Raw genomic sequence first — 26,667 nt, forward strand, 5'->3', positions numbered from 1 at the left:
GGAGGGTCTTAATGACATTACTGTTACTAGAGAGGTGGTGCGCGACAGACTGGAGGGGCTGATTGTGGACAAGTCCCCAGGACCGGATGGAATGCATCCGAGGGTTCTGAAAGAAATGGCAGAGGTGATAGTGGATGCCTTGGTGGTTATTTTCCAGACGTCGCTGGATTCCGGGGAAGTGCCGGAGGATTGGAAAACGGCTAATGTTACGCCGTTGTTTAAGAAGGGTGCCAGGCAAAAGGCGGGGAATTACAGGCCGGTTAGTTTAACGTCTGTGGTAGGTAAAATGTTAGAATCCGTCATTAAGGAGGAAATTGCGAGGCATCTTGAAGGGAATTGCTTGATAGGGCAGACGCAACACGGTTTCATTAAAGGGAAGTCGTGTCTGACAAATTTACTGGAGTTCTATGAGGATGTGTCTAGGGCGGTGGATAGAGGAGAGCCGGTGGATGTGGTCTTTCTGGATTTTCAGAAGGCGTTTGATAAGGTACCTCACAAGAGGTTACTGCAGAAGGTCAGAGGACATGGAGTTGGGGGTAGGGTGTTAGCGTGGATAGAGGATTGGTTGTCAAATAGGAGGCAGAGAGTGGGGGTCAATGGGTGCTATTCGGATTGGCGGTTGGTGACTAGTGGGGTGCCCCAGGGGTCGGTGCTGGGGCCTCAGCTATTTACCATTTATATAGATGATCTGGAGGAGGGAACCGAGTGTAGGGTGTCGAAATTTGCTGATGACACCAAGATTGGGGGAAAGGCAAATTGTGCGGAGGGTGTGGAGAGTCTGCAGAAGGATCTAGATAGGCTGGGCGAATGGGCCAGGAAATGGCAAATGGAATTTAATGTTGGCAAGTGTGAGGTGGTCCACTTTGGTAGGAAGAATGGTAGGAAGGACTATTACTTACGTGGCGAAAAACTGCAGCAGGCGACGGTGCAGAGGGACCTCGGGGTCCTTGTGCATGAGTCGCAAAAACCCACCCTGCAGGTGCAGCAGGTGGTCAGGAAGGCGAATGGGATGCTGGCCTTCATAGCGAGGGGGATTGAATATAAAAGTAGGGAGGTCTTGCTGCAGCTGTATAGGGCATTGGTGAGGCCGCAGCTGGAGTACTGTGTGCAGTTTTGGGCGCCGCACCTGCGCAAGGATATTTTGGCCTTGGAGGGAGTGCAGAGGAGGTTTACTAGGCTGATACCGGAGTTGAGGGGGTTGAGCTATGAGGAGAGGCTGAATAAACTGGGCTTGTACTCGTTAGAGTTTAGAAGAATGAGGGGAGATCTCATTGAGACGTATAAGATGATGAATGGGATGGATAGGATAGAGGTGGAAAGACTCTTCCCGCTCAAAAAAGACAGTAGGACTAGGGGGCACAGCCTCAAGATAAAGGGGGGGCGGTTCAGAACGGAGTTGAGGAGGAACTTCTTCACTCAAAGGGTGGTGAATCTCTGGAATTCTCTGCCCGTTGAAGTGGTGGAGGCTGCCTCGCTAAATATTTTTAAGAAGCGGGTTGATGGGTTTTTGATAAGAGAAGGGATTAAGGGTTATGGGGAGAGGGCGGGAAAGTGGAACTGAGCCACGACAGATCAGCCATGATCTTATTGAATGGCGGGGCAGGCTCGAGGGGCCGGATGGCCTGCTCCTGCTCCTATTTCTTATGTTCTTATAATGCAGACCCCCATCTTTGGCAATATTATATTTTCCACTACCAACCTGTTTGGTGAAATGGTTTCTCAGTTGCTTTCATTGTTCTTAAACTCTATCTGCTTTTTGAGTGAAAACTAAAAGGCTAGGTAGTCACACGTTTCTTTGGAAGTTGCTTCAGTTTTATTAACTCCAAGCAAGGGGGGGGGGAAAAAATCGCGATAAGCAATGTGTTGATCAGATTGAGTCTCAAGTGATAATTAACCTTTGTTGCAGTTGATACTTACCCAAAACGATGGGTCACAAATGTGGCTGGGCACCTGAAAGTGAGGAGAAAAACTAAAATTAATGTGTAAATTTGTTTTTATACTTGTAATGCCGGGGCCTTGAATTGAGGCCGATATCAAAGCAAACAGTTTTAATACCGCGAAAAGCTTTGTTGTGCGATGAAATTCATTAAACCAGAGTTACTGTATTTTCCAGAATCTAGGTGAAACTGTGTTGGGAAGAGTGTGGAGAGGAGTGCTGGATTCTGCTGTTGCTGCAAATGGAAGTCCGTTGAAATATTAAAAAATAATTCTGCCATGAGACACAACAAAATGGGAAATCAAAAAAAAGACATTAAAATCTGGCAGTTTAGAAATTTCAGATCGCTCACTCAAATGGCCTGCCTCAAAGTTAGTTAGGTGCTAATAAACCAGTCATTTAAGTGATTAATCCTCCAGCAAAACAGTTGATGGATTCAAGATTGACAGTATAAGCTGATTTTATGGTACTATCTCGTTTTGAATTTGTTCATTTTGTTGAAAGTCCAAAATAGTGGCCTGAATCGGCCTGACATAATTGCATAAAGGGAGGGAAGATCCATTTATTAGACCTGGCCAGTTCCCAGTACAATCTCTCATTTTGTTAATTATATCAAGTCATTAATTAACAAGTGAATTTAGAGCTTCATTGTGAAAGCAAACAAAGCTGAAGACCTCACAAACCGCTTTTATTATCGATCAGCTATGGTTTCCATCACGGCAACTTAATGAGCGCTGATGAAACACACTAGATCGCCATTAAACATTGCACATCAGGCAGTAGGAAACCACTGGTGGGATTTTCTGGAGATGAACATTTGAGCATTTTACAAAACAAATTTTTCCAAACATGTGCTTTTCTGAACATGTGCTTTTTGGCAACATTAAATGAGGGAATATTTGAATGTGTTTTTCAGCCCATTTAAAAAAAATAGTGTGTCAGAGAGTTTGTGATAAATGCTGAGAAAAGATTTGTTGTGCTCTGAACCTGATCAAACCAGACTTCCTATTTTTTTACCAGAATGTGGTTCAAACTGAATCGGGAAAGATGTGGATCATTTTTTAAAAACTGTATTTTCCCATTTTGTTTGTGTCTCATGAAGGAATTATTCAATATTTCAACAGACTTCCATTAGCAGCAAATACCAGAGCAGAATCCATGACTCTATTTGTAACCCATCGTTTTGGATAACTGTCAGCTGTGTCAAAGGTTAATTATCATTTGAGACTCAGACTGATCAACACATTCCTGATTTTCTCCTCCCCTTGCTAGGAGTTAATGAAATTAAAGTAGCTTCCAAAGTAATAAGTGTGATTATCCAACCTTCTTGTTTTTGCCAAAAGGCAGATTAAGTTTATTAAGAACCGCTATTGACAAAAGTTCAAGTGTAAAGTTGAGTCCTGGATAAAAGTTTTTTTGGTGTTTTTTCACAGTATTCATTGTGCAATGAGCCCTTGATTGAACTCTCCAATCCTGGTGCCAGTGGTTCTCTCTTTTATGTGACTAGCGATGATGAGTTTATTATAAAGACCGTTGTAAACAAAGAAGCAGAATTTCTGCAGAAGTTGCTTCCAGGTTATTATATGGTAAGTGAATTTTCTTCCTACCACCTCCCCCTTCACCTCTCTTGAAGACGTTAACTTTTGCCTGAATGTAATTTCACAGGTGCCAGGGATTTCTGTTACCTCGCTCAAGTATCTGTTCACATGAGCAGAATGGCGAGTGGCAGTAAGTGTTGACCTGTTTGTATGTGGAGTGTACATTGTGTCATCTGCCTAACTATGGGAAGGCAATGCAACCTTTGCTGATGCCCACAAACTGGGCGACACGGTGGCACAGTGATTAGCACTGCTGCCTCAGTGCCAGGGACCTGGGTTCACTTCCCAGCTTGGGTCACTGTCTGTGCAGAATCTGCACGTTCTCCCCATGTCTGCATAGATTTTTTCTGGATGTTCTGGTTTTCTCCCACAGTCCGAAAGACGTGCTGGTTCAGTGCATTGGCCATGCCAAATTCTCCCTCAGTTTACTTGAACAGGCGTTGGAGTGTGACGACTTGGGGATTTTCACAGTAACTTCATTGCAGTGTTCATGTAAGCCTACTTGTGACAATAAATAAACTTCAAACTTTTCTATGTAGTGCCACCCATTGGTGTAAGCACAACTCATGTTAAATATAAAAATAAAATGATATCCAATTAACTTGGTGGGAATGATATTGGAAATGCTCCAGAGGCTGCCAGGATTGGGGGAGAGTTAAGTTGGAGTGGTGGGGGAGGTGAAGGTGGGACGGTAGTTGACAGTTAACTAAAGGTGGGTAGCCAATTATGCCCCTTAGTAGGCCTATTAATACTGTTGTGCAAATGGGCACTGGAATTTCAGTCAAGCCCCCACCTGAGGCCAAACTTGCCTGTTGGCAGGCCAGGGATACAGCATTCCATCTGTAATTTCACCTCTGTCTTGCACACATCTGTAGTGCCCAAATCTGAAGTTGGTGCTACCAACTTTTCAGTGCTGGAGGATTTCCATGCAATCATAGAACCTGCTCTTTTACCTCCCTGCTCACCATCCCAGATCCTAAACAACCCTTTCAATGAAGCATCGTTTCACATGCACCTCCTTCAATTTGGTCTGTTGCATTGGCTGCTCCCAATGCGATCTATTCTACATTAGAGAGACCAATGTAGACTGGGTGATCACTTTGCTGAACCCCTTTGGTCCAGTTGCAGTCAAGACCCAGACCTTCCTGCCGCTTGCCACTTCAACACACCATCCTGCTCTCCTGTCCACATGTCCATCCTTGGCATTTTGCAATGTTCTAGTGAACCCCAACTTAGACTGGAGGAACAACACCTCCTCTTCCAATTGGGCACTTCACAGCCTTCCAGACTGAACATTGAGTTCAACAACTTCAGAGCATGAACTCTCCCCACCACCTTCACCTCATTTCCATTCATTTCATTTCTCTTTTCATTCATCCATTTTTATCATCCTGCTTTCTCACTTCCATTTTTCCACATCTTTATTCCTGCTCTCCTCCTTGCTCCCCCACTCTCATCCCACGAGTTGCCTTCACATCTTTACCTCTGTTCTGCCATTCACACATTCTGATCACTTAATGGACACTTAGCCCCTTTCTCAGCCTCCTTTTATTGTCATTTACATTCCCTTTGTTCTGCTAAGCCTCATAGTGTAAATCTTTTCTGATTTTCTTTGCTCTTAGCTCTGATGAAGGATCATCCAGACTTGCAACGTTGGTACTATTTTTTCTCTTCAGATGCTGTCAGATCTGCTGAGATTTTCCAGCAGATTCTGTTTTTGTGTGATTCCAGCATCTGCAGTTTTTTTACCTTTTATCTGGAGGATCTCCAGTTGGCCTTCCAGCGACAGAAATCCTGTTAATTAGAAGCTGAGCATACATAGGGCCATTAGAAATGTCAGTAAATATCAACATGAAGTGAAATTGGGACCCCATAATGAAAATTTATCCCAGTGTCTTAGTATACGCAGAGCATTGTACTGTTGTCATTTGAAGAATGATATTGGTTCATTATTACACTACTGCATTCTGAATAGTTTCTCTATTTTGCTCCAGAACCTGAACCAAAATCCAAGGACTCTCTTGCCAAAATTTTATGGACTGTATTGTGTCCAATCTGGTGGTAAAAATATCCGAGTGGCAGTGATGAATAATGTGTTACCACGAGTGGTGAAGATGCACTTAAAGTATGATTTAAAAGGTTCAACCTACAAACGGAGAGCTTCAAGGAAAGAGCGTGAGAAATGCAGGCCAACATTCAAAGACCTGGACTTCATGCAGGATTTCTCAGATGGGTTGTTACTGGACACAGACACTAACAGTGCTCTGGTTAAAACCCTACAGAGAGATTGTCTGGTAAGACAGGATTCAGGGTTATACAGTCAGGGAAAACAGTTACCAATAGTAGTACAACTCAGCAAAAATGGTGAAGGTTCAATGAAGTCATTTAGACAATTATTGATGCCATAGTTGCAACTAATACTCACAAAGGGTGAAGAATGAGAATATTAAAAGATACTAAGAAAAGTAAGTGAAAGGAGAGAAAATAATTCTGGTGGAGATTGGGCACTCCTGTTGAAATTATGATCTGAACAGCCATGAATAAATGTGTTCCTATCTGGAATAAATGATTCTTTCAGGCTGGGCATTGGTAAGAAAGAGGAAATTGGAATGAGTACTTTTCCAATGCTTTTTCAAGCCTTTTGTGGTTGAATTGTGAACAGTTTGTCCGACCGTAGTGTTTCTCCAGGAGATAATGTGGATGTTATACAGCTGCTGCTAGCCCAGACATCAACCAATGGGTAATATTGTCCATACTTCCAATTTAATGTAATTAATTTGAGATTAGATGGAATACTGCAATTTTACAAAGCTCTGTTTTAGGTATAATATTCGTTTACAATATTTCTAAAATTTTGGTCAATTTAATCTTTGAAACATTTTAATTATAGCTCTTTGAATTTTGTGCTGTCAGACAAGTTCTCAACTTGGGTTATTTGATTTCCTTTCATTCTTATTTTAGTATAGACTAATTTTCCTGTCACTTCTCCCCTCTGAAATTTCAATAGGTGCTAGAAAGTTTTAAAATCATGGATTACAGCTTGTTGTTAGGAGTTCACAATTTGGACCAAGCAGAACGTGAGAGACAAGCTGAGGGATCTCTAAATACCTCTGATGAGAAGCGACCCATTGCACAAAAAGCTCTCTATTCCACAGCCATGGAATCTATTCAAGGTGGATCTTCACGGGGCGAGTCCATTGACACAGATGATACGTAGGTGGCATATTTTTATTTAAAGTTCATTTTCATCTTTGTGTTTACAAATGGCAGTGAATAGCATGCTTGACTTTGATCATGTAGTGCTTTTATTAACTGCTCTGAGTAAATACAGCATGAATCAAACCTAAGACTATGTTGTTTAATTGAAGAACTTCATTTTGGACTTTTTAAGAAGATCCTCATTCTGCACTAGTGAGAATTTCTGTCTGTCTTTCCTGTTATTGCAGCCTCTGAGCCTTCCAAGTCAGTTGTTTGTTAGTTTGGTTCTGGATCCTGTCTAAATACATTTTGAAACCTCCCCCAGTTCTTTGGAATTTACCTTGATTCTCCACAGCATTCCAACAGTTTAAGTAAGTTGCAGGGCCACCTTCCTTACAGCTGCAACTCCTTGTTCAGGATACTGGTTGATATCCAGCTGCTTTCCAAACTAATTCTGCTGACAGCCCTCAAGGCTCCATAAAGACCACTGTAGAATTCTTCCAATAGCTGAAAGCTAGAGTTAATCTTCGATTTTTTTTTTTTGTTTTGTTTACAAAATCCAAATGGAACTAGCTCTCTTGGTTCCCAAACTGAGCTTTGTTTTTGTCAGTAATTACAGAAAAATGAAACAAAAGAACCTTGTAACCAAGGCTTTACACTGAATTGCCATCTGTGTGAATATGTGACACGCAAGACTCATTCCCAGGTAGAAATGCAAATGCACTTTGGAGTTAAAAGGTAGTTATTCTTGATTTGAAGAAACCTTATAAATTATTTGCATTTCTAACGGAGCACAATGCTTCCCAAATTTACTGACACCTTTACAAATCTAAGAGCAAATTCCCTGTTGTTTATGATCTTGCCTTTCTAGCTGTTAACCTCTGAAGGCAACATGGTCCTAACCTTTTACGTGTAATAAACTTAGAGTTTGTTTGAATTATGTTTAATTCAAATTTGATTATCAGTTTCTCCATCAAATGCCCTGTTTTCTACAGTTAAAACTTTAATTCCTAAAATTAAAAATTATGTTCTAAAACATATAAACCATGACTAGATTTTTCACAGCAGCTTTAAAAAAAGGTGCGCACATTGCACTGCAGTTTGACTGATGCATCAGTGTGAAGCACCATTATCACGTCTGAACATTCAAGGCTTGGATCATGTTGATGCTATTGGGAATTATAACTTGATATGGTTGACCTTTTAGAGGTGCAACAGACCTGTGTGTCAGGGACAGAACAGTTGGAACAAAGTATTTGATAACATGTCTCAGCCAAATCCTTAATGAGGTGATTAGCACTTGTCTGTTGAAGAAATTTCTCATTGTGGAAAGTAATTGAAAATTAGTTTCATATTTCGAAATTTAAGAAAAATCTTGGAAGAAATGCTCCTTCCTTTGAGGAATTTGTTTTTCAATACTGAAGAATGTTATTATCAGGTTATAAAATGATATTTACATATTCTGTTTTGTGTTAGGATGGGAGGTATACCAGCTGTCAACGGTAAAGGAGAGAGACTTCTCTTGTACATTGGTATCATTGATATTTTACAGTCGTACAGGTAGGTTTTTGTTTTGATTTGTGTTTATCAAATAAAACCAAGTGCTTTGAATAAATAGGTGTGGGGAAAAATATAATGCAAAACACTGTTTTTAAAAAGTGGCTTTATAAGACCATAAGACGTAGGAGCACGAGTTGGCTATTTGGCCCTTTGAGCCTGCTCCACCATTCAACAAGATCATCAGTAATCAGATATGATACTCCACTTTCCTGTCTCATTCCCATTAACCCTTGATTCCCTTACTGATTAAAAATCTGTTCATCTCAGCCTTGACCTGGCCTCTACAGCTCTCTGTTGTAAAGAATTCCACAGATCCACTACTCTCCGAGAAGATGTCTTAAATGGGCAACTGAGATTATGACCTCTGGTCCTAAACTCTCCCACAAGCGGAAATAGACTTTCAGCATCTATCCTGTCAAACCTTCACAGAATCCTAAATGTCTGAATAAGGTTGCCCTTGTTTCATTTAAACTCCAGTGAGTACAGGCCCCACCTACTCTATCTTGCCAAGAGAATCTCTCCAAACCAGGGATTAGCCTCGTGAATCTCCCTCCAATCCCAGTTTATCTTTACTTAGACAAAGGGACCAAAACTGTTCACAGTATTTAAGATGTGGCCTAACTGAGGGACGGGATGGTGGCACAGTGGTTAGCATTGCTGCCTCATAGCACCAGGGATCTGGTGCCACTGTCTGTGTGGAGTTTGCACATTCTCCCATGTTCATCTCAGAGGGCTGCGTAAGCCACAACTTTAATATGTTATCCAAAAGGTGGAATTTTCCAACTAATCAGTACCGCAGCAAAGATTTATATGCTCAGGTCTTGAATACTTAAAATCACAACCTTTTTTTAATTCCTGTGAAAGTGTTAAAGTTTATTGTGTGGAAAGGATGCTTTCAGTCTTGACTGAAAAAGATGATATAAGGTTTAATTAGAACTGACAGTAATCACAATATGCAAATATTTACTTTCAGGTTAATTAAGAAACTGGAGCACACTTGGAAAGCACTTGTTCATGACGGTGTAAGTTTCCATTTCAAAATGATACACGAGATAAATATTTTCTATTAGTTTTGTTATATATTTTGATATTTAGAAAACAAACCTAATATTACTTGTCTACTAATTTAATATTGCACACAACCAGTTTCCCACTATTATAGCTTTCAATTGAGGCTTTAGATTTTCTCCAGGATTTCACTTTTATCTAATTATGAGGAGAATTTAAGAAGAAAACACATAAGTTACTGAATACCTTGTTGTGATCCCAGTTCATGTTGTAACTTGACACGGAGATCCCAGAATAAAACACTTGCTCAAAAGATCGTAACTTTTCTTTTTTTAACTATAAAACATGGAACATCAGAGTCACAGGGCCGCTAATTAGTTTTAACATCAAGGAATACCATTTATTAAACGTGGAAAAATTGAATTATAATAAAATACTCCTTTTCTTTCCCCTTAAGGGGTTTTAAGATTAACATATACTGTACATCATGGTATCATGGTCTCACTGATACCCAATGTCACTTTGGCACGCACACAATGTGGTCAGACAGACTCCTTTTTGAACCTGTTAGTGTCTGTTGCTTTCATAGAATGATAGAATTCCAATAGGATGGCTATTCGGCCCAGCAAGCCTGCACCAACAACAATCCCACCAAGGCCCTATCCCCATAATCCCATGTATTTACCTGGCTAATCTTGACAAGTGGCAATTTAGCGCAACCTAACCTGCGCGTCTTTGGACTTTGGGAGGAAACTGGAGCACCTGGAGGACACGCACGCGTCTGCGGGGGGAAAAACTCCAATAGACAGTCTCCTGAGGCCAGAATTAAACCCGGGTCCCTTGAGCTGTGAGGCAGCAGTGCTAACCACTGTGGCACTTTGCTGCCCCTCACTTCTCCTAAGGATCTCCCCAGATTGTTGTCATGAAAGAGTTTCTAACCTCTACTTCCCAAAGTATGCTTTAAAATCTTCTCTCATGACACTTTCCCTTGGTGGTTTCCATTCTTAAATCCAGTCCATGTTTTCCAGAAGACTCCTGTGAACAGAGATTCTGCTCCACCTTTTGTCAGCAAACTCGGAACAGGATTTTGCATCAACCCTTTTCTGGATTTTTGTCTTAAAGGCTTCTGTACAAACTCTGAGATCCAGCCACTGATTTACCCTGTTATTTAAAGTAATCTCTCTCATACCTTAGCACCTCTGCAGATACCTTTCTGACTTCTCACGATCCGATGCCTTTTCAACTCTGACTTCACTGGTCAGTAATCTCTTGTTTGCGGTTTCCTCTTCTGTTTAACACCAGTCTTTGTAAGAAACTCTTTCTGCCCCAGCCTTCTGGTTATTTAGACTATATCTTGTTCCTTTGGAAATTTGCATCATTGCAATTCCCTTTGCTCAGATTCTCCTGGCAGAGTTAAGAGCTGTTCACTCCTCAGTAATCTTGCTCCAACTGCTGTGGCTTTCAGTTTTAAAAAAAAACTAAGAGCAAAGAAAAGTTTTTTTTATCCTTTCAAGGCCCCAGTTGCTGAGCAACCATTATCCTTCTCTTTATTTATTATTAAATTTTATTTTATTTTTCACACCTTAGCCCCCTCAAGCATAATACAATCCCAATTGGAATTGAAACCATATAAGCACCTTTGTTCGGAATGGATCTAATGATAGGTTTTAACCTCTTGGATACACAAATGTTAAATTAAACCCATTTAAGATTATACCTTAATTCTAATGTTTACCCATGCAAATATAAATCCCTTCAAATTACCTTTGTTTTCCTAACAGCCTTTTAATACAGAAGAAATAGCAAAATGAAAAGGCACTGGGATAGAGTAGTTCATTGATGTGCAGTGTGGGGTCCAGCTGTTATGAATATACAGAATGTCGACTTTATCACACTATATTACAGTCAACCCTGATTCTGGTGATATCACTGTAATGTGAACATTGTAGTAGTGTCCTGAGCCACGACAGATCAGCCATGATCTTATTGAATGGCGGGGCAGGCTCGAAGGGCTAGATGGCCTACTCCTGCTCCTATTTCTTATGTTCTTATGTCCTCGACAATACATAGTCCACTCATTTTGATGATCATGAAGCACCATCTGAAATATAACATAGCCAAATTAGGAATGGAAAAAATATTTCCTGAAATGGTGAGGCATCTTAATTGTGTGGAGAAGTTCTATGTTCCACAATGTCCACTGAGTGACTTATTCATATAATGTGGCTTTTAAATAATGGCTTATCAAATGAAACATTGGATTCTGCAAACAAGAGGTTATGTGGAGAAATGCTTTTGGGCACCTGAAGAAAATGGAGTTGAAAATATGAGAGGATCGGGCAGCATTGAATAGAGAAAAGCAGGTTTGGAGATTTGATCTTTGTTTAGAATGCAGATTTCCTTGTTCCTTAGCAAAAAGCTTTGGAGCTTTATTTAATTGGAGTATTGTAAGCATTCTGTAATGTTCCATTCAACTGGTAACTCCACAATTAATATAAAATGAACAAAGCATCAGGATACTTCAATCTGACTTCATCAAATACAATGCATGTGTCACAAAAACCCGCTCTGTAGGTGCAGCAGGTGATCAAGAAGGCAAATGGAATGCTGGCCTTTATAGCGAGGGGGGGATAGAATATAAAAGTAGGGAGGTCTTGCTGCAACTGTACAGGGCACTGGTGAGGCCACAGCTGGAGTACTGTGTGCAGTTTTGGTCGCCACACTTGCGCAAGGATATTTTGGCCTTGGAGGGAGCGCAGAGGAGGTTCACTAGGCTGATACCGGAAATGAGGGGGTTGGACTATGAAGAGAGACTAAATAGACTGGGTCTGTACTCGGAGTTTAGAAGGATGAGGGGGGATCTTATAGAGACGTATAAGATAATGAAAGGGATGGATGGGGTAGATGTAGAGAGATTCTTTCCGCTTAGAAAGGATAGCAGGACTAGAGGGCACAGCCTCAAGATAAGGGGGGGGGCAGTTTAGATCGGAGTTAAGGAGGAACTTCTTCACTCAAAGGGGGGGTTGAATCTCTGGAATTCTCTGCCTGTTGAAGTGATGGAGGCTACCTCGCTAAATATATTTAAGTCACGGGTAGATGGGTTTTTGACAGACAAGGGAATCAAGGGTTATGGGGAGAGTGGGAAAGTGGAACTGATTCACTTCAGATCAGCCATGATTTTATTGAATGGCGGGGCAGACTTGAAGGGCTAGATGGCCTACTCCTGCTTCTATTTCTTATGTTCTTATGTTCTTAATGTTAACTGGTATTTAAAGGTTAACAAATGCCAGAGCGCTGGACAATAGCTAAGTCCTTCCAGGAAACTTTAAATTGGTGGAATTGCATGCTGCTAAAAAGGCTATATGTAAGCAGAGTTCAGAGATCTGAATCTTGTTATGTTACATTAACACCGAGTAGTTAGACTGTTTTTTAAAAAACCCATTATTCTTGATTTCTCAGCATTGTTTCCCCTTATTTCTGCATAGTTCCAGTGGCAGCTGCTAGTCTGTAACATCATATCAAGTAGCCATTCTTCACTTGTGTTCTTAGACAGCAAATATGAACAGGCTATTTTTGTTTGGCAAAAATATACTTTATTCATAAAATATCTGAAATAATATTGCAAACATTTCAAAATGGCCATACACTAGTTACAATAATATTCAGGTTCTTTACATATACTATGCTGCAATCTTGAGTGCTTTAGTACATCAAAGATATTAGACATTTCAAAATAGTCATTACAAATGATGCAAAAAGGTATTTTAAGTTGTCTACCTAGAGCAAGCTGCACTCTGAGGTGCTTCCATACAATTGTGATACATGTAATGCTCGCTCTAAATACTCAATGTGAGTCTTACAGACTGAGGGCTCTCCACAATTCAACTCCCCTTAGTTCACTAAGGCTGAAAGATCTTGGACCTTTCCTCATTGCATTTCTGCAGCGGCAGCAGCCCACTTGACTGTAAAGAGCATCAATTGATCTGAATCTTGGCTGATGCTGACACAATGTTCTAGTAAAGGCCACTTGATCTGGAGCAGGAATTGCCTCAATGGCTGAGGAATATTGAGGCCAATTGTTGCTTTGGCAAAGATCATTCTTCTAACTCAACACCAAGCTAACTTTGGAAACCCACTTCTCAATTCCATCATGATTTCATTTACCTGGTTTATCTATTGCCAAATGGCCTTTATTGTTTTGCCCCTTGAGACAACTGAGTGTGTGTGCGCAAAGTGTTCACCATGCCTTCTTGATGCCTGGTAATTAACTATTTTGTTGATGGATTGTATTTAGCTGTAGTAGTTAGTTCTGATTGCTCTACGTCTGCTAGAAGAGCTGCTCCTTTCCAGAGTTGTGATATTGTCCTTCCTGTTTGTTCTTACAGGATACTGTGTCGGTGCACAGGCCAAACTTCTATGCTGAAAGATTTTATAAATTCATGAGCAACACTGTCTTCAGAAAGACTTCATGTAAGAATGAATTGTATTCTAGTTAGAAATTAAACCTTGCACTGTAGTGCTTCACATTAATTAGAACATTTCAAAAAAATAAAAACAACTCCAATGTCTGTGGAGTCTAAATATAGTAGCACCCTGCAGTACCTTGCCCAGGTGAGTTTAGACAGTGAAACAGCAGATTATTCAACTTATGGTATTCCAGCTGACCTTGATCCTATCCAAGAGCATCAATTTCCAGTAGAGGATTGATATGTGACCCATCCTTTCTATGGGGCTTCAATGAAGCTGATCTAGTATCCCTACTACTGGAATGCTGACACCAGCTAGCTCAGCACGGGCTAAGGATCAGACATTTTAGTTTGAATGGCCTAGTTCCTAATATGGGGTATGTTTGTCTGATGAAAAATGCATGATTTTATTCATGTAGTTCCTATCACATCCCTCAGAAATGTGAGAGACATTCAATGCAGGATTAGTTTCCTTTTCTGAACTTAAAGTCATGGGCTTTGCTGGATAGGCCAGCATTTATTGCCCAGCACTGATTGCCCCTGTGAACTACCTTCTTGAACTGTTGCAGTCCATCTGGTATAGGTACATTGACTGTGCTGTTAGGGAGAGAGTTCCAAGATTGTGGCCCAGTGACTGTGAAGGAACAGCAATATATTTCCAAGTCAGGATGGTGAGTGGTTTGGTGGGAAACTTCCAAATGGTGATATTTCTATGAGTCTGCTGCCTTTGGCCTTCTGAATGATAGTGGTTATGGGTTTGGAAGATGCTGTTTAAAGAGCCTTAGCTGGTACACAATGCTGCCACTGTGGATTGGTGGTGAAGGGAATGAATGGCACCCCTTCCACAAACAATCAGATGGGCTGCTTTGTCCTAGATGGTGTCAAGCTTTTTAAGTTTTGGAGGATCTACACCAATGCAGTGACTGTTCTGCATATAAATGCCTCAGCTATTTTGCATGCAGCAATATCCTATAAACAACACAGGGATAGCTTGTTAATCTGTTCATTTTTGTATAAGGAATAATATTGCTGATTGTGATGCCGCTGTGTAAATAGCTCGATAGGAACTTTAACCATGATTGATATTAACCTTGATATCTGATACGTTTCATTCATTGATGTTCATTTAGCATTTCAATTTCATAATACGACAGCCTTGAAGTCATCCCCATCCAAGAAAGGACGTGCTTCTCTACCAGTTCCTAAATATATTGGTCCTGGACAAGCTTTTTCGGCCAGTCAGATTCCTACAGAAGATGAGGATACGCGGTATGACCTGCGGGGAGCCAGGAGCTTCCCAACTCTTGAAGATGAAGGTAGTTGCCCTGCAAGAAATTTCTTTCCTTTTTTTAAAAATCTCTGAACCATCACTGGTCCTTTAGGTAAAAATATAAGAAATAGGAGTAGACTATACAACCTTTAGTCTATTCTACCATTCTATAAGACCATGCTGATATTTATCCTCAACTCCACTTTAATGCTTGATCCCCATATTCCTCACATTTTAGTATTTTAAAATCAATTTATCTCTTCAGTGGAGCCGTGAATATCTACTTAATCACTGAGTATCCAAAGCTGTTTGGCGTTGAGACTTTCAAAGGTTCACAACCGTCTTGAGTGAAGAAATGTTTCCTCTTCCATCTGATCCTGCCCTGAGATACTAAAACATAATGATCAGGCATCCCCTATCCACCAATAGCTATACAAAGCACTCAGTTCATTTGGGAGGCAGGGTATAGCATATGGAAAATTCTTCTCTGCCATTTTTAGCCAATTGAAACTGGTTCAAGGGATCACATTGCCAAGCTTTTCTTCTCCCTTTTTTCCTAAGGTGTGATCTTCTTCCTCAGCCAAGAACTAAACCAACTATTCATCGAACGCTGGCATTCTGCACATCTTTATCAGCAGGCGATAGTAACTTAGTCCATAGTTTACAGTTCGCTAAGAAAAGAACTGCTTAACCATTAGCTTATCCTTGCCATTGTATAGCATGTATCACTGTCCTTCATTCTAGCAATGCAACCTTGTCCATTAACTATTTATATACAGCAAACAAATCACTCCAAAGATTTCTAAATTGAATTAACCCAGTGTTGTAAATGTATCTTATTAACTAAGTTGTTTTGAGTGAGAATTTTTTGCATCCCCCCCAACCTTTTCTAAAGCCTTCGTTATCCACCAGGTGAAGGGTCTAAAACTGAATGCAGTATTTTTGATGTGGTTTAACCAAGGTTTGTGCAAGGCCAGATTGCTGTGCTTTTTTTTGACATTGAGTTGTCCTGTTAATACTAACTAGCTCTGACATTGATCATGAACTTTTAAAGAAATGTGAACTAAAGTACCAAGGTTTTCTGTCTTGACCAATTTCAGAATTATCCCATCTAATATACAAGTATACTTAGAGTTAGTCCTGTGTAATTAAATACTACTGTAGTTAAAGTTAAATGTCATTTACCAGACTGGCTCATTCTGCTGTGCATCTAAATCTGTTTGCAGAAATTTCTTCTCCTTTGCTCCTGACACTTGCACAAATTATCTTACCCACAAACTTGCAGGCCGTTACCATAATGCGTATCTCTGGGTAGTTTATGAAGATAGTAAACAACAATGGCTCTAACCCTGATCCCTGAAATACACCACTGAGAGGCCTCTAAACAGATTCACAGCCTATGGGAATGTAGTCAAATTGTAATGCATTGTAGCAACTTCTCACTGTGTACAAAAATTCTTGCTTTGAGTTGCTCATTGTGAAAATTCAAGATGACAGTGCCATCCACTAATCTAGTAAAAATAATTCGAGCAAGTTTATACTACTAGTCTCAAATCTGTTTTGTGTTTTTGACAACTCTGTAAGCTGAGATCATAAGCATCTATTCAAGCATCCTTCTTACAACTGGCAGACTAATGGGTCTATATCTCTGGTTCTGACTTGTCACGCTTCTTTAAAATTGTAACTAAGAACATCCTCCCGATTCAAGGAAATAATCAGAATCCAGTGAGCTGTTACAGATTTGATAAGGAACTGGTAATGTAAATGTCCCATCTCTTTGATCACCATTGGGTGCATATCATCTGGATGCAGCAGCCTAATCTATTTTAAGGTTTTGTATTCTGGGTAGCATGTAAAGAATAACCAGTACATTGTTAAAAGCAGTTAGACGAGCAAAACATTAGGCTGAATCAACTTCCTCATCACTTTTAATTTAGATGATAATTCTGCTTCATGGTGAGGTAGATAGTGGTTTCCTTTTAAGGTTGTTGATAAAATTTGTCAATTTTTGTAGGTCTGTTAGGCCGGCCAGATCTCCTTCCTTGCACTCCCCCTTCATTTGAAGAAGCAACTACAGCTTCGATAGCAACAACTCTGTCGTCAACAACATCCTTGTCAATAACAGAACAATCACCGTCAGAAGGCTCGGAGCAACATCACCGCTACAGGTATGTGGAGTGGGTTTTTTATCCTTTGCATAAACTTATCATTAACCCAGTCTGCCTCTCACTTACTCTTTAGAAAATGTACTTGATCAAATTTTTGGTCATCACTACTGATTATTGTGTGACAATTCAGTGTCTATTCCTTTCTTCATCTTTTTAGCAGGGACACTGATAGTTTATCCCCTTTCTACTATTCTATCATTCATCATATTATCAGGTTGGAGGTAAATTTGGGTTTTTAGTATGACTATTGGATGCTGCTTTTATAAACTACATTGGGAGCACATTTTATATATAACGTTATAAAATAAAAATGCTTTTCTTTTTGTCTTTAGGTTTCTTGTGCAAATCATCAAAAATTAAAAGTTTCAGTAACATGCCTCTGTTGCATATGCAATGACATACTTGTTGCTAAAAGTTTCAGTACCAGTCAAGGCAGTTATGTTCAAGTGACTCTTGTAGGAGTTAACCAAATGAAATGTCAAGGTTACAATCCACTTTTATTTTGGAATTTTTAGGCAGAGGTTTTAATAATTTTGAAAACCAATCATTTTGAATTTTTATCGTCTTCATTTACAAGATGTGGGCACAGCTGATAAGGCCAGCATTTAATCCCCGTCCTTAATTGACTGTAGAAAAATATTGTGAATTGCTTTCTTGAAGTGCTACAATATTGTGGTGGAGATGCTCTTCCATGTTGTTGGGTAAGGAGTTCTAGGAGTTTAATCCAGCAGTGATGAAGGAAGGGTGTGCAACTTCAAGTATGACTTGGAGGGGAATTCAGGAATGATGGAGTTCCAGTCTGCCTGTGACTCTTGTTCTTCTGGGTGGGAGAAGTTGGGATGTTGCTGCAGTGTAACTTGTAGATGGTGCACACTGCACACTTGTACTGATGATGAAGGGAGTAAATGTTTAAGATGATGAATAAAGTGCTGCTCCTGTCCTGCTTTTTCTTGGATCATGTTGATCTTGAGTGTTGTTGGAGCTGCACTAATGCTGAGCATCTTGGACATCTCTGAATGGGGAAAGTCAGGCAAGGTCACTGCTTCTAACTGATATTCAGTGACTTACTGCTGAAGAGCATTTGCATGGGGACTAAATTGATTTTGGTTCTAAGATGGTCCATGCTTGATTAGCCTGCCAAGATTCATTATAACAAAATGGTTTTGGCTTCTGTGATACCATGTTCCAGCAGGTTTCTGAAATAAAAATACAAATGCTGGATACTTAGCAGCTGTCGCAGACCTGAAGTTATGCTTTTTCTCTCTCAGTAGATGCTGACAGACTTACTAATGTATCTAGCATTGTCTGTGTTTTTTTTATATTTCACATCTACACTGTCTGCAATGTTTTGCTTTTGTTCCAGCAAGAGATAATGACTCAGCAAGTGAGGAGGACACAAGCAGGCTACTTTTTCCATTAACCTGTAAAATTAAGTGTGATTCCTTCTCTAATACAATTAAGTGCTAAACTCATGAATAATTGAGTGATGATCAATTTTAGATTTCTAGCTGCCAACTGATGCCAGATGCTACAAACTCAAACTAACTTTAATCTGACAGCTTTAGTAAAACACTGAATGAAAAGGTATGATGCTTGTGTTTGGTTGCGTGTGCAGTACAACTGTGTGTGTTGCATGAGCATAATTTGGGAATCCTCATATCTTATAAAACTCAAAATTAGTTTCAGCGGATTGAATTTTTGTATTATGAATAGAATAACTTAGCATTGTAAGGCTAACTGTTCTGGCTAGCTCCCTGATGGATTAATATTTTGTATTTGCTCTTGAAAAAAAACTCTATTTTGCTCTTAATAATATTAGCAGTCTAGCTAGTTTTCTTAGTGAGCTATTGTTTTTAAAAATGATTCCCCTATCAGTTTTATCCCATTCTCTCCTAAAGGTGTTGACTCTTGTTTGTTCATGAAACAATATCCCAACAAAAGATGCCTTGTAAACTGATCACTGTTCTCCCAGTTTGACCAGCACCGTAATCTGTTTTGATAATGTGACCTCTACGACAGCATTTTATTCCTCAGCCGAGGATTCTTCCAATCCCCATCCTCCCACTATCTTTGGCAGGGCCCATTTCCTGCACTTCTTCCCACGCCCCCTTCCAAGAACCATACTAGGGTTCTTCATCGTCACTTTCCATCCCACCAACCTCTGTACTCAAAGGATTATTCTGGCATTTCCAACAACTTCAATGTGATGCCATCACCAGACACATCTAATCCATCCCTTATGTGTCAGCATTCCTAACAGACCGCTCCTTCTGCGACATCCTGGCCCACTCTTCTATCAGTCCAGCACCTGATTCCCTTCCCAGTGCACCTTCTAACGCAAACACAGGTCTGATACCTTTACCTCCTCACTGTCCAAGACTTCCAATGATTTAATTGGATCTCTTTTAATTTAGTTTTCCACATTTGCTGCTCACATTGCAATCTCCTGTAGACTGGAGAGACTCAAGCAAACTGGGTAATTACTTTGGGGAATACCTTTGCTTAGTCTGCAAGCATGGCCCTGACCTGCCAGTCACTTGCCATTTCAATTCATCACCTTGCTTTCATGTTGACATTTCTGTCCTTGGCCTGCTGCAGTGTTCCAGTGAAGCCTAACATAAGCTGGAGGAACAGTATCTCATCTTATGATTGATTAGTCACTTTATAGCCTTGTTGACTCAATGTTGGATTCAACAACTTCGGATTATGAAGTCGACCACTCTTTTTTGAATCTTTTTGAATTATGCAGCACCAAAGGAGATCAAGTGCCTGCCTAAACCCTATTATCATTTGTGTTTTGACAGTGCTGGTATTTATTCTGCTGTTAGCATGTTCTGCTACTTTGCTTTCGGACCCTTATTCTCCTATTAGCACCTACTCTGGATCAGTGCTTTGTGGTTTTAATATGATCATTACTAATGCCTTTGCCCTGGTTTTATGATATCTTTGTCCTTTAATCTCCCCTGCTTTCAAACCTATCCCTGACCTCTTGATCCACCTGCCCCTTTTTCAATTGCATAAACCCATTACATCCCTAACACTCTCCAGCTCTGAAGAATCATATTGGACTCAAAATATTAACTTTGTGTGTCTCTCCACAGATGCTGCCAAACTAGCTGTTATTTCATATAACAATGTAATATTATAAAATAAAGGACTTGCATTTGTATGTTCTTTTCATGACCACAGGATTAAGTAATTTTGAAGTGCGATCCTTGTAACGTAGCAGCCATTAAGCTGCCACAAACTGTAATATGACTCAGTTTTTGTGGTGATGTTTGAGGAATATATTTTGAACAAAACACTGGGGCTGACTGCCCTGCTCTTTGAAGTAGTGCCAATGGTCCTTTTTCATGCATACATGTAGGCAGAGGGGCCTCAGTTTAATGTGTCATACAAAAGACAGCATTCCCAACAATGCACTACTCCCTCAGTACGACATTGAGCGTCGGCCTTGATTTCAGTGTTTAAGCCCTGGAGTGGGACTTAAGGTCACAACCTTATGACTCAGATGAGAGTTCTACCAGCTGAGTCACGACTTGATTGTTTCGCATGTATGCGAATGGATCTCCCCAAACTCTTACGTATTTAAGTTGAGGCCTAGGCCTCGCCCTCTTACTTTGACAAATACTAATTTTTTAATGTTCGTGGCACACTAATCTCCATTGTTGTTTGTTTGTTCCATTTGTTCTGTATCTGTTTAGGAAAACTACACTTTCATCAGCACAGGATGTTGGGTGAGAACCAGACTTGCTCTTACTCTTTTCTTAATTTTGTCTTGTAAACTGAGTTTTGTGCTGGTGAGTGAAACATATGGCTGGATATGGTATAGCGAGGTATTACCATTACCCAGTTAAATATTGTCAAATTGGGCACAGCGTGGAATTGCTTCAGTGTTGGGTATAGCACAAACATTGTGTGTAGTATAGCGAGTGTGGCTATTGTATAGTTCTGTGGTGCATGGCTTAGCTCGGATAATGTCAGTAAATTATGCAGCACCAAAGGAGATCATTTGGCCCACCCTGCATGTGCCAGCTGTTTCAAAGTGTAAACTAATTACTCCTACTCCACAACTCTTTCCCCATAGACTTGTAGGTATTTCACTCTGTATATTACTCTTGAATCAGCTTCCACCTCTATTCAAGTAGTGCATTCCAGATCTCACAGCATCTGAACAAAGTAAATCCTCAAGCTGTCTCTAGTTTTTTTGCCAATCATCTTAAGTCTGTGTCCTCTTGTTACTGATTCTCCTGCCATTGAAGTGATGGTAACCAGAGGACATATATTGGAGTTGTATAACTGAGGATTGCATGGCCAAGGCTGGTGTTGAATAGTTGAATATAGCATGGCCAGATGACCTCAGCATTGTTACGAACATCTGAATCACAGTTTCATTAGTGGGAGCGGCAAGCCAGAGCATATTTGCTGGTTTTATGATCAGTTTCAGCTGTGAGCCAGTAGCTTTGTTCCTGTGGACAAATGAGAAAGGATAGGTTAAAAAACCAGTTTTTGAATCCATCCCATTCTTCTATGGTGTTTTCCACCTTCTACTCAAATTCTCCATTTCTTCTTTACAGTCTTCTAGAAGAAGTAGGAGTAGGAAAAAACTAACTTCATTCCCTCACCTCCACCTGCTTCAAAGGCAGCCAAGCTTGATGACCCATCTACTTCACTATATGGATACATTGGTTATTCCCAGGAACTCATCCTACTCATTTTAAATGTGTTTTTCACTGAACCCATATTCACTCTACTAGCAATTATTCCAGAGGATTTTCTATGAAATGAGGTGCCACCCAACATCTAACTTGTATTTGCTTTCATAACTTCTGCTTGATTATGAACTAAACAGCACATCTTATTGGATAGTGTCTCCCAGGGGTCAGCAAATTTAATGTGAATAATGCAGTCAGTCACGCCTTTTTAGGATGGCTTCAAGACTTAAGATTTCACTCCTCCTCCTCCTCCTCCTCCTCCTCCTCCTCCTCCTCCTCCTCCTCCTCCTCCTCCTCCTCCTCGTCTCTGATGCTACACAACTTACTGAGCACTTTCAGCATTTTGTTTTTATTTCAGATTTCTAACACCTGTAATACTTTTGTCTTGTTGCTATAAATGCTGCTTTACTGTGATCTAAAATATAGTGTTGCAAGAATGATCAAGGGAAAAATGTTGTGGAGAGGCACCTGTTATGAACCGTGCTGATGTTGCATGAGAGGATGTCCCAAAATCCAGATGGGTAACTTGGAACACTCATTCTTAGTGGTGTATATGTTTTTTGGTATAATGTGAGGAATGATGTTCGGTCCAGTGAGGAGCAGTCTGGTCGTTGTATGAACAATTAATAAAAAATATTCACTTTAAAGAAAAACAAAAACACTTGACAAGAAGGACTATAATACAGTAAGACACTTGTGTACAATGACAATGCACACAATTTTACATGAAACCAGCCCATCACCCCAAATTATTTGTATTACTTGAACTCAGACACCCCCTTTTTTTCCAGACAGCATCCAATATTAAATAACTGAGCTAAATCCAGCAGAATAATTACCACACTTTGGTTAGGGTGGTCGCATCTGGGAAACAGGCTTCTGGTTCAGCAGAGGTGGAAAATGGCTACTATTTTCAGGAATATATGTCTGCAATTTGTATTTTTGATGTTAGCTGTGTTCTATAGTTAAAAAGATTTCTTTCCTTTTGATATTATTCACCTTGTAGATTTTATCAGGTACTTGTCAGTTTTCTTACCTCCAGTATTTTGAAGTTACCACTTCTTTATATCTAAATATACTGTCTGCTTCTAGGTCTGATGAATTAGTCACTGAAGCTGACTTGCAGCAGGTTACTGTTGAGCTGGAAGCGAAGTCCAGCATCGAGGCTGAAACTGCAGCTGAGGAAGAAGCAACAGAAGAGGAGGAGGATAAAACGTTAGTGTGTGTTAACTGGACATTTCCTAGGGTCATAATTGTTATGTATAACATTCACATTAATTTCAAATCTCAAATATTGAACATTTCCCTGCAATAGCTAATATCCTAACTCATTGACACCCTCATTAAGGAACCAGATAAACATCTTTTGAAAACTAAATTTATGAATGTGCTTATTTCATGCTGAGTTAGAAAGGGAATATGGATTTATTTTTAATGGGGATTGGAACAAGGACTAAGTTGGTCAAAAATGTTTGTTAAAAGGGTATATAAATATTGGTCAATGCAAAAATCAGGCTATCATTTACTGAATTTAGGTCAGGACAGTTCATCTGCTCCACCATGAAACAATGAAATGTCTCAAAATTGCTCAGGCTATAGCCTTGTCCCCTCGCATAAATACAAACTATTGAGGCACACTCAGATCTTCAAATACCTAAGGCTGAATTACCTTTTATCTTTGCATGTTCTTGAGCTGTTTTTTCCTCAGTCTTTTAAAAAAAAATGTGAATAAGAGATTGGTTGGAGCAAAGCTTTTCTAAGACAGTACGTTCAAAAATAAATTGCTTTAATTGCTCATGGGAAGTGGCAGAACTGGCAAGACTAATATTTATTGCCCTTGAGAAGAGGACCAAACCTTGAACCACTGCAGTCTAGACATTTTTGGTGTCTCAGAATGAAGGAATATGGGAAGCTGCCTGGGGAAATGATGCTGAAACCCAGGATTAACCATTATTGAATGGAGAATCAGGCTTGACAGATCACGGTCTACTTCTGTTTCTTCTTGTGTTGTAACTTCAAGTTGGCATCTCTGTTTTAATAAGTGGTACTGTTCTAAGCATGTCTCGATTCCTCATTGAACCAGGGTTAACCCCCTGGCTTGATGGTAATGGTAGAGCAAGGGAAATGCTGGGCCATGAAGTTAGATTCCGTAGAATACAATTTTGTTGCTGCTAATGGCGCGGCACCTCGTGAATGTCCAGTTTTGAGCTGCTAGATCTGTTCTGAATCTATTCCATTTAGCACGGTGTTAGTATAGAATATTTGAGTATCTTCAATGTGAAGACTAGCCTTCATCTCTATAAGGCCGGTGCAGTGGTCACTTTTATCAGTGTTCAACTCCATAAAGCCTGTGCAGTGTTATGGTCACTTCTACCACTGCTATTATGAATTTATTGGTGAGGAAGAGGTCAGATATGGTTTGTTTTTTCCTCTTGTTTGTTGTCTAACCGTTTGCTGCAGGTCCATTTTGGCAGATCTTTTGGATAGCCAACACAGTCAATAGTGAAGCCACTCCACGGACGCGTAACGCTCCATACAGAGTGCATTCTGTGTCCTGTTAGCTTCAGTATTTTCTTCCAAACATACTACATTTCTAATGGACTGGGCAAACCCAAATCCATTCTTTGCCTTCTCCAAAACCAAATTCTGGTTCCAGCAACTGAAGGAGGAGAGTAGGTGGTAATCAGCAAGTGGCTTACTTGGTCATGTTTGAACTGATGCCATAAGATTTCAATGTTCTGGAGTCAATATTGAGGACTCCCAAGGACGCTCCCTCCAGACTGTATATCAATCTACTGTCATCTTGGTTGGGTCTGGCCTGCCAGTGGGAAAGGACATGCCTAGGGATGGTGATAGAGGTTTCTGGGACGTTGATTCTGAGAGAGTGACTATGCCCGACAGTTTACTAAGTTATAAAAAAAACTCTCCCAATTTTGGCACAAGGCCACAGAAGTCAGGGTTGAGGACTTTGCAACGTTGACTAATGCGAGTATGCCTTCTGTGCCCAAAAGATTAGGGGATGCTGAGTGATCATCCAATTTTTTCTTCGATATGATGTACTTGTAGGGATTTGATACAAGTGAGTGGTTTGCCAGGCTATTTCACTACATAGTTAAGAGTCAACCACATTGCTGTGTGGCTGGAGTCACATACAGTAAGGACAGTAGACTGTTTACCTAAAGATTATTAAAGAACCAGCTGGGGGTTTTGTGACAATTCGTTCATTTCAAAGTCACAAGGTTTGTACTTGTACTTTGGATTTATTTATTTTAGAATCACAGAAGCCCTCCAGTGCAAAAGGGGGCCATTCAGCCCATTGAGTCTGCATCGACTCTCTGATAGAGTATCTACTCAGGCCCTTCCTCCGCTCTATTGCTGTAACCTCTCTGTTAACGTGGTTAATCCACCTAACCTACGTATAAAGGGTAAACCATGAGACCATTTCTGGGCACATATAAATCTAGCTCATGTTAATAAATATATCTTTTTCACTATTCAAACGTGATATGTTTATGTAATGCAAAGTTTAACTGAATAAATGCAATCCTGTCCAGTTTTTAAGAACAGTACCATGGTAAAGCTTTTAGAAATAAGTAGAATATGAAAATTTATCTAAAGTTGACTGAGCGTGATAGCATTTCAGAAATTTGAACACACCACTTTGACCAAAGAGCTCAATTTTGGAAAATCAGTTTTCCTGTTGTAGTGCAACCAAGAAGCTACACAATATAACTGTACATATCTTGTATATTATACCTGTTGTACATGAGGTAGCATACTGCACCAGTGCTATACATAAATGTGCTTTAGAATGCTGACCCAAGTATTGTGCCCCGAATAGTTTATTTAAGGTTTATTTTGTTAGTGTCACAAGTAGGCTTACATTAACACTGCAAAAAAGTTACTGTGAAAATCCCCTAGTCACCACACTACGGCACCTGTTCGGGCACATAAAGGGAGGATCTCGTGTGGCCAATGCTTCTAACCAGCACGTCTTTCACACTGTGGGAGGAAATTGGGGCACCCGGAAGAAACCCAAATAGACATAGGGAGAACATTCATTTCCCGCACAGACAGTAACCCAAGCTGGGAATCTAACCCAGGTACTGAGAGGCAGCAGTGCTAACCACTGTGCCATCCACAATATGACAATATGTATCTATTGTCTGTACCCCTAGTGTATTCCAGTACACATTGGCACTCTGCCTGCAGCTTTCTAACACTAATAATTCATTGTTCTTGATATCACGCATGTACCCCACACAATATACAACCAAACTGATGCTTCAAGCTCACTTGCAATCTCCAGGGATTGAATTTAGACCCAATACTGTTCACTATTTTTGTTCCTCAGTAAGTTTTGCAGATGATCACATTTTGTCAAGCGTGTAATTGCATGTATGTGTGTCCACAGTGGGTCTCTTCTGAACCTTAAGTGAGGGTCTTTGTGTTTTTGATAGGGAAGTTCCTTCAGCATCAGCACGTACAAGTTCTACTGTTACACTGGAAGCAGACACTGTGAGCCAGATCTCTGAAGCAGCTAGCCATGCCTCTGAAGAGGCAGAAGATGAGGAGGAGGAGGAGGAGGAGGTTCCTGTAACAGACATATATTTTGTGAGTATAACAACCTTTCAGCTTGCTGAAATATTTTTGATTTTTAAGTAGGGGAAACATCTTCAGTCAATTTTTATGGAACATGTTGAGCAGCCCTCTGTTGTATTTGTTCATAAAGGGTGCAGTTGTATTTC

At 40.2% G+C, this 26,667-nt stretch overlaps 1 protein-coding gene across 6 annotated transcripts in view; it reads left to right on the forward strand.

Moving 5' to 3' along the window:
• LOC145358506 (phosphatidylinositol 4-phosphate 5-kinase type-1 gamma-like) overlaps positions 1 to 26,667 on the forward strand; it is an 82,915-nt gene that overhangs the window by 45,559 nt on the left and 10,689 nt on the right. For 4 of the 6 annotated variants that reach the window (XM_080212622.1, XM_080212625.1, XM_080212626.1 and 1 more), the window contains exons 6-16: positions 3,370 to 3,522; positions 5,529 to 5,828; positions 6,542 to 6,747; positions 8,209 to 8,292; positions 9,266 to 9,314; positions 13,686 to 13,770; positions 14,897 to 15,082; positions 17,051 to 17,204; positions 20,909 to 20,941; positions 23,012 to 23,134; positions 26,380 to 26,533. In XM_080212622.1, the coding sequence (XP_080068748.1) occupies positions 3,370 to 3,522; positions 5,529 to 5,828; positions 6,542 to 6,747; positions 8,209 to 8,292; positions 9,266 to 9,314; positions 13,686 to 13,770; positions 14,897 to 15,082; positions 17,051 to 17,204; positions 20,909 to 20,941; positions 23,012 to 23,134; positions 26,380 to 26,533 (1,527 nt within the window). The remainder of the gene's footprint in view (positions 1 to 3,369; positions 3,523 to 5,528; positions 5,829 to 6,541; positions 6,748 to 8,208; positions 8,293 to 9,265; positions 9,315 to 13,685; positions 13,771 to 14,896; positions 15,083 to 17,050; positions 17,205 to 20,908; positions 20,942 to 23,011; positions 23,135 to 26,379; positions 26,534 to 26,667) is intronic. The other 2 variants (XM_080212623.1, XM_080212624.1) reach the window with 2 other exon arrangements.

This window comes from Carcharhinus amblyrhynchos, chromosome 26 (assembly GCF_965287045.1).
Source record: "Carcharhinus amblyrhynchos chromosome 26, sCarAmb.v2.hapA, whole genome shotgun sequence".
Taxonomy (NCBI): Eukaryota; Metazoa; Chordata; class Chondrichthyes; order Carcharhiniformes; family Carcharhinidae; genus Carcharhinus; species Carcharhinus amblyrhynchos.